The following is a 12,157-nucleotide window of genomic DNA, read 5'->3' as shown; positions in this document are numbered from 1 at the left end:
TGGGAGAAGTCATTAAGCTAGGGCCTCACATACTTTTTCCTCCCTGCACTGTGAATGTTTACATGTTATGTGCAATTAAACCATGGCAACATCTAATGTTTGTGTAGTATTATGTTCAGCAGACTGTGTTCTTCTATTGTTGTGACTTAGATGACGTTCAGAGCACATTTTATGCCCAATTCATGCAAAACTCCACGTAATCCCAAGGGGTTCACATACTTTTTCTTGCAACTGTACATGGCACCAGCGGTCTGCTGATCACTGGTGCAATGGTCTACAGGCTCCTGCAGACAAAAATAATAAATGCATTATTTTTTCCTGCAAAAAAAGTGCATTAATAATTTTTTTCTAAAAGGTGAACTCATCCTTTAAGGTAACAAACTTGCTGTGCTCCCCCACCTCCCTATGTACTCAATTGATTCAGCAATGTGCATGGCTGCATCTCTTCTCTCCTCCCTCCACTCACAGGGACTGAGGGACAGAAGCCATTGGCTTCTGCTGCTGTCAACCAAATGCTGGGAGGAGGGAGCAGGGGATGGCAAGGAGCTGGGCTGTATATGTCTATGTCTATAGACGCAAACAGCCCAGTTCATGATCGAGCCCATACAATTTTTTGTTTCACTTGTTTTATTCCGAACATCATAATGTATAGGGCAGCAGTATTTCTACTACTACTTTATGTGACAGCTTCCTCCATGTCAGTGGTTGCTAAGGAATTGGCAGGTGCAGGCAGGTAAGATTTTCTGTAAATTAGTCTGACTGTGCATCAGTCTGCAGCCTTAGTGGACAGTCAGGTACAGCTGACTATCCACTATTACAGATTAGTGAAGTCATCAGTTGGTTCATATTGGGTCAGTTCACAACCATTAAAGATTTGCTGGCTGTTCCCAACATTGTTTTAAAATAGTAATAAATTACTGATGTTATTAACCACTTGCCTACCAGGCACTTATACCCCCTTATTTACCAGGCCAATTTTCAGCTTTCAGCGCTGCCGCACTTTGATTGACAATTGCACGGTCATGCAACATTGTACCCATATGAAATTTTGATCATTTTTTTCTCACAAATAGAGATTTCTTTGGTGGTATTTAATCGCCACTGGGCACTTTACTTTTTGCGCTATAAATAAAAAAGTGCAAAAAATTTGAAAAAAAAAAAAAAGTTTCTTTGTTTCTATTATAAAATGAAAAAGTGCAAATAATTTGAAAAAAAAAAAAAAGTTTCTTTGTTTCTATTATAAAATTTTTCAAACAGGCATTTTTTCTCCTTCACTGATGTGCGTTGATGAGGCAGCACTGATGGGCACTGATAGGCGGCACTGATGGGCACTGATAGGCAGCACTAAAGGGCACTGATAGGCAGTACTAATGAGGTGGCACGGATAGGCGGCACTGATAGACAGCACTAATGAGGTGTCACGGATAGGCGGCACTAATATGCAGCACTGATAGGCGGCACTGATAGGTGACACTGATGATGGGTACTGATAGACGGCACTGACTGGCATCACTGCTGGGCACTGACTGGCGGCACTGACTGGCACAACCCCTGGGCACTGACTGGTGGCACTGACTGGCAGCACTGCTGGGCTGCACTGGTGGGTGGCACTGGTGGGCAGCACTGGTGGGTGGGCACAGGTGGGTGGCACAGGTGGGTGGCACTGGTGGGCACAGGTGGGTGGGCAAAGGTGGGTGGCACTGCTGGGCACATGTAGGTGGCACTTCTGGGCACAGGTAGGTGGCACTGCAGAGTGGCACAGGTGGGTGCACTGCTGGGCACAGGTGGGTGCACTGCTGGGCACAGGTGGGCGGAGCTAGTGGGCGCACTGCTGGGCACAGGTGGGCGGAACTTGCGGGTGGCACTGCTGGGCACCGATCATCAGGGCACTGATCATCCCCGCTCTGACAACTGCCGGTTCTCGGCAGTACTTTCCTCACAATCTGACAGCGTGAGGAAAGTGCAGCCGAGAACCGGCACTTGCATTTCCCTCTGATCAGCGTGTCATTGGACACCGCTGATCAGGTGGTAAAAGGCCTCTGTGATTGGCCTTTTACCACATCACGTGATCAGCTGTGTCCGTAGGACACAGAGATCACGGAGATAGCCGGGTGCGCGCCCCAGAGCGCGTTCTGGGGGGACGTCATATGACGTCCACTCAGAACTGGCCGGCCGCAGTGAAGCCGTCATTCGGCTATCTGCGGTCGGCAGGTAGTTAATGTCTGTTACTAAATTTGTTTTAGGCTCCATACAAACTGTGTAAAGTCACGTTACAAACGCAAGTTTTTCAGCATTTTTTTAGCTTTTTTGCATTAGCGTTTAGTCGCGTTTACGTTTTTTAGCATTTTTTTTTTTTTGCAAAAACATTTTTTTTCTAAAAAAAAGTCCAAAAATGCTGGTTTGCTGTGTTTTACTGCAGTTTGCTGCATTTTACCGCATTTTTCAGCATTAGAGCGTTTTTTACAGCTAAAAAACTCCTCTGGAAACTCACTAGTTCTGGGGGTTTTTCCAGCCAAAGAACACTCCTGCCAAAAAATGCTGATTACAGCCTATGTGTGCATGGACAAGTAGGATAACATGCTGGGGAGTTTACTGGCTGTAGAAAAAAACCGCCAAAAGCCAAAAACTGCAGCTGTAAAAACGTCCAATGTGCATGAAGACGTAATGGAAAGATTTTAGTATATGATATAGTATATTGATTTGAGTATTATATTGCCAGTCTAAATGAGATTAGTTTTTCTTTCATACTTTAGAAAAGTATACAATTATTTTTATTAAGCCCTGTGGATGGTCCACTTCTCTTTGTGAGAAACTTTCTTGTTTGTAGTTTTTACAAAAGAGGTCTCATCTTTTACTAAAATTAACTATGCAGTCAAAGGTCCCCAGTAATTTAAAGAACACTGCAGCATTTTGTAAATTTCATATATTTAAATGATGTATAGATAGACCATGAACAGCAACCCCAAAGCCTGGCCTAAAAACTCCCACTGTAGAGTTCCATCCGATCCTGCCTAAATATTAGGATGCACCATACATTGAACCAAGGATCACATAAGAAAGTGGATGCACTCTCAGCACTCTCAGCATTGCTGCTACAATGGGAAGGGAAAGTACACAGCACATACAAGAGTTTTGAACCATGAGAACAGTCATTTCTGTAACGCTGGGCAGTGAGCACCTAATGTATGGTACATCCTTGCATCTAAGAAGGTTGCGACTGAACTGTACAGTAGAATTTTTCAGACAGGCTTTAGAGATGCTGATCATGGCCTATAGAGATGGCACTTAAACAAAGCTCCAGTGTATTTAACATAACAGGGCCCCTTGACTGCATAGTCAGTTTTAGTTGAATGGTGAACTTAACCTTTAACAAAATGTTTCACCAATGATACAGCCTAATAATTGGAAAATGCCACCGGTGGACCCAGAAATAACCTTATAAAACACAAGAAGAAAAAGTAAAACGGCAGATCCACAGCTGGAAATCAGTAAGATGTTATGAAACAGTTTCCTCAGCTAATAGATTAATGACCAAGACGAAGACACATTTCTAGTCCTTAGACCGCCACATCTGATTAGAAACAGTGCCTTCCTTTTCTTTTAAACAGCATGAATGAAAGTAAAATCTTCTGCTTAAATGTGGAATTTCTTTTTATATACCTGAATGTAATAAAATGTAAGCAAATATTTCTGGACAGTAAAATACAACTATCATTCCATAGTAAGGTGCCCATCCAAGAGTTATCATGAATTAGCAACCTATTTGGAAATGCTCAGCTACTAATCATTTAGTTTAACTACAGACATTTGTTTTGTTTTGTTTTTGTTTTTTTTGTTTTACACATATATTTTATTTAAACGAGTAAACTAAAATGGGGATATAATAGAACAATTTTAGGTTATTCCAAAAACTATAATTTCCTGAATGCAAACTTTATAGGACTCGGGGGTTTATTTACTAAAGCTGGAGCGTGCAAAATCAGACTCACTTCTGCATAGAAACCAATCAGCTTCAAGGTTTTATTGCCAAAGCTTAAATGAACAAGCTGAGGCTAGAAGCTGATTGGTTTCTATGCAGAAATGAGCCTGACTTTGCACTCTCCAACTTTAGTAAATAAACGCCACTACTGTGTATAGTGTGACACTCAACTCTTTTCCTAAACCCAGAAAGCCTCCACAAACATCACAACTTTTTTGGAATTGCTTTATGTGTGTAATTGAATTGAACAGGAAAACACTCACCAAATCCAACTACACTTTAGTAATGTTGAGTGTAACTGTTCCTTAATAAAATGTGATGGATATAAAAATGTATTTTATTTCCTTTGGCATACAAATGGTATGAACCCTTCATTAACATGGGTCACTAAATAAGAATGTCAGTAGGTATATTCTTACAAATGTTCTCAATGCCTACTCATATGGCTTATGTGCTTTAAATGGGTTGTTTAGTTTTGCAATTTTAATTATTTATATTGCTTTATTTACTTTGTAGGTCAATGGGGATGTCCAACAGTCAGCCTTTCCTCTGTGCTAGGGATGATATCGGGAGTTCTCTCCTCCACTGTTGAGTCAGTTGGTGATTATTACACATGTTCAAGATTATCAGGAGCTCCAATCCCACCAACACATGCTTTAAATCGGGGAATAGGAATGGAAGGGATTGGATGCATTTTGGCAGGCATTTGGGGAACGGGAAATGGAACTACCTCATACAGCCAGAATATTGCAGCTTTAGGGATAACAAAGGTGAATTAACATTTTTAAATTATGTAATCATTTAGGCTATTTATATTTTAAAAGATTATTCTGCTCAGAGTTTTGAATTGACTGATTTTGGCAGATATAAGAGAGTAATTCACTCTTCTGTCAGGTCACCCAATTTGTTAACTGGTTGTGTTCAAATCTACAGATCTTTTTGTCTCCCTGCTGGGAGAACACAATGGCTCCGCTTGAGGGATTCCCCCCCTTCAACACTGACTGTGTTGATGAGGGAATCAATCAATTTTCTTTCCTGCAACCTGTGGCCAGGTTTAAAATTGGCAAACTGGCCAAGGTAGATACAATTTTAGGAAGCATGTGCAAACAATCCAAAGCTTCCATAATGCTCAGATTTGTTATAACTTGTAACCAGTTTGTTTTAATGCATAAGATAGATAAAAAAAAACAAGCTTTCACACCATACAATATTTTTTTATACTTCTCTTGTTAATGTTTCTAGGTTGGGAGCCGTTTAGTAATGCAGACAGCAGGAATCCTTTTAATTATTCTTGGAATGTTTGGTAAATTTGGTGCTGTTTTTATTACAATTCCAGAACCAGTAATTGGAGGAATGTTTATGGTGATGTTTGGCATGATTGCTGCAGTGGGTATTTCAAATCTCCAGGTAATATCATTTATATAATTTTCAGTTATAACAATCTTTTAATTAAGACTGCTGTATTTTTTCAGCAGTTTATTTTGTATTGTGTTTTGGTTTATAGTGGTATGATATATTGTATTCAATATTTTAAAGCCTATCTCCATAAAAATGTGTTTTTATTGCTTTCTGTGTCCTTAGTGATGGGACACAAAGAGAAATAAAAACCTGTGAGAGCTTCTATCCTTTCCCCTATTTAGCAAATAAATGTGCTTCTGTCATTGTCACTGTCAAATAGAGATCGGATCACTTCCTTCTTTGTCTGCAAATTCTCCCCTGGAAGGGAATAAATCTCCCCAACAGGGACATAGACAGCAATAAAAACCTTCCACCTCTGTACAAAACTAGAAGAGAAAGTTTTGGCTGGAGTTGGATTTTAAAGTACAGTTTTTATAAACACTAACTTTGCATAACATGATTTGCAGAATGCTTTTCAAATCTTATTTGCTACTTATGTGTAAAATGTTTAGCCTCTAATAAATATTCTTGGAATTAATATTAAGTGACCCCAGGATTAATATTAACATATATCACATTAAAGATAAAAACAAATGTACTCTATGTACAACACTCTGGGGCTATTTATAAAAAATCAAGAAAGAAACATGAGAACAAATGTGGGGTTGTTGCTTAAAGACACCGATGAGAGTCGTTGTTTAATTTTCCCAGGGAATAAAAGTAACAGCTATCTTCTCTCCATATTCTCAGTTTTTTTTTCACAGTGGGAATGATAATATTTGTTTCTAATGTCAAGAATCTGTGGTAGTGAGCCCTTGTGGATCACCAACTTGGGGTTCCCAAGGGTACAGAGTCTAAGCCCCAGTCTGCTTCTTCACTGGGGCCCCTGATGGTGGGGATGGACTTGCAGTCCAATATTTTGTGCTATCTAGCAAAAGCAACTGTACAAAACCACAGCTAAAATGAAAAAAACCCAAGCAATGATGGCAAAAGAAAATTAAGTGCAATCTATGTATACAGATTGTCCCTGGGAAAATGAGACAAGGAATTTTATTGATCTCTGTGTGTAACAACCCCACATTTGTTCCCATGTTATTTTCTTTAATTGTTCTATAAATATGAAATGAATGAATGAACCTATAGACTTTGCTTTAGGAAATTGTAACCCAATATATATTTTTTTAATTATAGAGTACTGCATATTCTATACTGTATGATAAATACAAATAAACGTGTTTAAAATAGAAAAGCTATCTTTCAATAATGACTCCTGTCTTCAGAGAAACCACTGCAAAAATAAAGGTTGTGTTGCCCAATGCCATCACTCTCATGGGTGGCCACCAGAGGTAAATGACCTGTGCATTCAGAGCGGTATGAAGCACTTTTCTTTTTAGTTATTTTTTTCTGTTACAACATCTCCATGACCAGATAGTCTCATAAACAGTTAGTGTCAGTGGTACACAAACAAATATATAATACAAAGACTTCAGTGTGGTATTGTTTAAAATCAACTCTTAATTAAACATTGCACTAACATGTATCTGTGCTATTCACAGCAAAGTGTATAATATCTTATCACATATAATCCACCTGCCACTGCTTGCACTCGCTTTCAGAGGCAATGCATAAGAAGATAATTCTGGTTGTGAAGAAGGTGGAGCAGAGAAGGATTAATTAATAAGGAGAAATGCACTTCAGATCTTTTCTAGCACAGATCTTCAGATCTAGCACAAAAGAAATTTACCCCTGGAGATTCCCCAATGGCAGCACCAATATGGGGCAACACAACTATTTTTGGAGTTATCTTTACTGTAAAGTGTTTTGAAAAAACACAGGATTCACTATAAAGCCATGCCAGTCACATCATTGGTTGTTAAGCATCTTTCAGTACCTGCACCCCACCGGCTTAACCCACCTATGCAGCATGCCAGAGGCCATCATTACCTCTGAAACTCCAAAACATGTCTGCTTATCTATGAACCAAGAAGGTTCCAAGGGTCATATCACTTAGCCTAAGCAGTGGTCCTGACCCTGCATGAACTGCTGACACTGTGGTGAACAAGGTCACCTCCAGTCCAAACCAAGGAGAGCTTATTTACTGCAGCCTGACCTGATGTCTTTATGTGTATGCAAGACCCATGTGTGCCATTGACCCTGACCAACTTGGCAGTGTGGCAAAAATTGTAGGAAGTGAATATTTTAGGTGAACAGTCAGGTCTGCCCTAGGAGATATATCTGAAGGGGACATGCAGGGTCCACAAAATTCATGCTATGAAATCAGCCTATCTTTTTATTCCTACATCTAAAAACAGATTCAATGTCTTCCCAAATATCAAACATTGTCCATTCTACTGCCCAATCATTGTACTCTATTGCTGCAGCTCTCCCAATTTCTTTAAACAGTGCTTGTCATCAGAGAACAGAACTCCCTCTGTGTTTTCAGGCATGCCCCTGGAGCTTCTCTACGGCGTCTGTCTTCATGAATTTGGAGTTATGACCTGAGAAAGACCTTATCCTGTGACAATGTTTCATGCTGCTATCACTTTGCAGCCATTCCAATATTTAACTTGGTTATTCTTTACCAGGACAGACGTTTAGTAAACAGGGTACATAACCATACATAGGGGTTGCTTTACTAAAGGCAAATATGCTGTTTATTTTGCAAAGGGAATTTGCACTTTGCAAATACATTTTCCCCAGAGCTTAGTGAATGTGGTAAAATTTCACTTTGTAAAGAATACACAATCATGCACATGGAAAAAAAAGAGGATATTTGTGTACACGTGATTGGTTGATTCAGCAGAACCTAACCTCATTCCCTAGGCTCCTGGGAAAAAATTTCCTTATGAAATGAACAGTCTATTTGCCCTTTTAGTGAATCAACCCCATAGTGTTTAATATTTTTTAGTAAGAGGACATCAGTATTGTTTCTTAACAATTGTAGTTTCAAATAAGTAATACCAACATTATATGGGTAAGTATGTATATAATTGACACTCATCCTCTTTTTTTTAGTATGTTGATTTAAACTCATCAAGAAACCTGTTTATCTTGGGATTTTCTATGTTTTCTGGCCTTGTTATTCCAACATGGCTAGCAGATAATCCTGGTGTTATCAGTACAGGTATGTATCATCAACTATTATTGTAGAATATATTCTTAGTACAGGCGAGTCTCTCATGTTTTTAATATGTTGTAATGAAGAGACTGTTACTGAATGAGGCAAGCCAATATATTCTTCAGGCCTTACAGCATATCTATGTCTATGCACAGTAGCATAACTACCAAACATAACAGTCTATATAACTTTTGCATGACCTAGGGTCAGGGAGGCCTAGTCAGATTGGAGTTTCAAGGGACAGTTTTTCTGCAGATGTTAGCTATTGTCAGTGTCTGTGATATTCTATCCCACATTTAAAGCTGAAGTCAGGACACATGAGTTTCAGTTTAGGAGTATGGCTGTAAGCTTACCTTAATTCAGTTCAGAATTCAGTTTTAAGAAAGGCAGATTTTTATGAGAGCTTATCCAGCAACCTGGACCAGTTTAGTTTTTGGCTGACATGCAGAATGACTGTATGTGGGAAGATTTCAATTTGTGTAAGTAGCTTGCAGAAATACCAGGACTGCACCCTGCCTTTGGACTGGGACACAATTAGAAGTTAGCAGGAAAAGTGAGTTACTCTGTTACACTGATCATGGGCCTATAAAGGGGAGAGATTTCCACTATTCCTGTCTACTAGTGCAAGGACATCAAGTTTCCAGGTCAAAGATGCCAAACTGCATCACCCCCGCCAGTTTATTATGCATCAGTGTTTTTTCAAAACAAATCAATAGTAATCCGTAATCAGAGTAAAAATGTGTAATGGACATATTAGGGTCCCTTTTTCACCAAGGCGGTCTGCTGCAGCGTGTTAACATTATGTCATATAGTCACATAGTCGGTAAGGTTGAATACATACACTAGTCTATCCTGTTAAATGTGTGTGTGTTTCTGTGTGTGTCTGTGTGTGCATTTATGGCTTTACCGCTTCCCATATTCCTGTATATTGTGTTCAATAAGATGCCCATCTAAAGATTTTTTTTAAATTAGCGAAACTTCCTGCTGAAACCACTGATTGTGTTAATGCGTGTAAAGCATATTCACACCACAATGGGCCAAAAATTAGGCATGCACAGAGATTAGTCAGGTGCACTGTGCACCACAAATGTATTGCATTGAGATTGGTTCTCAAACACACGAACTACTGAATTGCCAGGCAGGGAGTGACGGGGGGGGGGGGGGGGAGGGGGAGAGACTGTAAAGACAGCGGTATGATGTTGGCATGTAAACTGACCATGGTATCATTGATTGGCAGCCATGATTACTGTGGTCAGTACACATAGGGACACAGGAACAGGCAGGATCAACCAGTTTTTTTTAGTACATAGAAAGAGACAAACTACATTGCAGAAGTACTATTCTATAGATCATGATTTAAAAGAACATTTTTTTTAGGGTTTTTTAAGACAAGGCTGACTCTAACATGAGCTTGCACCCGGTTACAACATATCGCCAACTTTATCTGAAGGCAGCCAACACTGCTTCAGATTACCACCATGCACTATAGATGAAGTATTTAACCTTTTATTTTATTTTTTTTGTGAGGTACATGTGGCTACAGCCTTCTCTAATCCCCAGGATCTCAGGGTCCCTTTCCCACCTTCACTGCTTCAATGACTAGAATTGAGTACACTTTGCACCTGTATCTTTGATTAAACTGCATTTCCCATAACATGCTCATACTACTGTCTACTAAAGCATAAATATGGAATTTTCCACTGACCATCAGTGTATAAAAGGAGAATTTTCTAGCAACCACTAATGTAAAAATTAGGTTTTTTTCTGTAGATTACCAATGTATAAAGAGAGCTTTTTCCACAGACCATCAGTATATAAAGGTAGCATTTTTCACTGACCATCAGTGCATAAACGGAACATTTTTGTACTTCCAGCAAGGTACTGAAAATGGGCATTTTCTTCTGATTGCCATTTCTGCTGACTGGCATTTTCTACTGACCATTATTATATAGGTTGTGTTATAGGCCACTAAGCACCAGCAGTGAATGGTGCTACTGTAAAATAATCTCTTAGCCACTCATGAAAAACGGCACATAATATAGAGAAAGGTCACATGTAGCCATCATGAAAAAAATTTGGTAGAGGGTCCAGTATAGTTGCATCTACATTCCAGCTTATACAATATGTATGGGCAAGGTTTGTATGAATTGTGTTTACTTAGGGATAACAAACAAACAAGATGTACATATCCTAGGGATCTGCAAATAAGGATATGAGGACTCTACCAAAGATCAGTTATGAAAAACATAGAATCAAATTGTATATACTCTATGAGAAATGCACATTTTACACAATGATGTACATACCTTTATTTTGGGGATACTAATGTATGTGGGTGCTATTGGTTTGGCTGATAAAGTCTACCATCCTAAAACTGAAACAAGAGTGCACTGGCCCAGCGCATTAAGCCAGACAACTGTTTATTGAATGAAAGTTAAAATATACTCACAAACAAGAGGTGACAATCACATAACAAATGACAATCACTGGAAATATGCTCCATATGACACCAAGGGCCCCAACATATGGATGACACTTCTTTTATGTCGGGGCCCTTGGTGCCATATGGAGCATATTTCCAGTGATTGTCATTTGTTAAGCGATTTGTCACCTCTTGTTTTTTGAGGATATTTTAACTTTCATTAAATAAGCTGTTATCTGGGTTAAAGAGCTAGGCCAGTGCACTCTTGTTTCATTTTTTCCTGCAGTTACTCCTGACTTCCCCTGTCGTACACGGGAGCAGCAAGACTTGGCTTATACGCTAGAAATTTTGCATATATTTGGGTTCCACCATACATCCCCGTCTTCAGCCCTCTACACTCATGCACAGGAGCTTTTGGAATTTTGATTTTGGGACTGCTTTACCTAGAGGCCTGGCTAAATTAACCAAATATCTATATATAAAGTATAAACTAATAACATGCCAAACCCAGCTGCTTAAGTACGATCAAGAAAGATGGAGGAATGTGAGTGCTAAGAAGAAGCTACTTAATCAGCTTAGCTTCATAGACCACTGTTCTGATCAGTTAATTAGAGAGCGAAAAAAGCTTATGAACTAGTGTTAGTTCCAGGGGTGGACTGACAACTCATGGGGCCCCCGGGCAATAGGGGATCATGGGGCCCGTGTCTTTGCCCAAACTCAAAAAAGCCTATGAAAAAGGTACCAGGGGCATCTCATGGGGCCCCCTACTGACCCCGGGCCCTTGGGCAGTGCCTGCGTTTCCAAATGGTCAGTCTGCCCCTGGTTAGTTCCTTTAAAGCAGAACTAAATCCTCTTATCCCTTTTCAGCCACGAAAGCTACCATTTTAACCTCTGTTTGATCTGCAGTTTTCATGCTGCTTCACATGTGATCAGTTATGACACCGGCCATTCCATGGTTTGACAATTTGGTTGAAAGCACAGACTACTGTAACAGTTAGCATTTGTGGCATGCCTTGAATGTAACTGTTTTGGGAAAGCGCTAAACTGATAGGCTTAGTTCTGCTTTAATAAGAGATGTCACTTCGTCAGATAAAGACTTAATACAAGTTCTCCCATTTCTCATTAAGGGCCTTATTAAATCAGTGTTCTGAGAAATTGTCAGTTTTATTTAATGCATGCCAGAACATTACAATTAGCTTTTGGTTTGGGAAGTCTTGCATTTGTATACATTGGTACATTT

The 12,157-nt window shown here is 39.5% G+C and overlaps 1 protein-coding gene across 1 annotated transcript in view; it reads left to right on the top strand.

Annotated features, from left to right (window-relative positions):
* Positions 1–12,157, top strand: part of LOC149472001 (solute carrier family 23 member 2-like) — a 194,677-nt gene that overhangs the window by 153,736 nt on the left and 28,784 nt on the right. Inside the window, exons 7-9 of the mRNA XM_089652729.1 lie at positions 4,496–4,749; positions 5,222–5,386; positions 8,393–8,501. Of these exons, the coding sequence (XP_089508855.1) occupies positions 4,496–4,749; positions 5,222–5,386; positions 8,393–8,501 (528 nt within the window). The remainder of the gene's footprint in view (positions 1–4,495; positions 4,750–5,221; positions 5,387–8,392; positions 8,502–12,157) is intronic.

Source organism: Staurois parvus, unplaced genomic scaffold (assembly GCF_062004578.1).
Source record: "Staurois parvus isolate SC_StPar_1 unplaced genomic scaffold, SC_StPar_1.0 ptg000025l, whole genome shotgun sequence".
In the NCBI taxonomy this organism is placed as follows: Eukaryota; Metazoa; Chordata; class Amphibia; order Anura; family Ranidae; genus Staurois; species Staurois parvus.
This window is presented reverse-complemented; position numbering and strand designations above follow the sequence as displayed.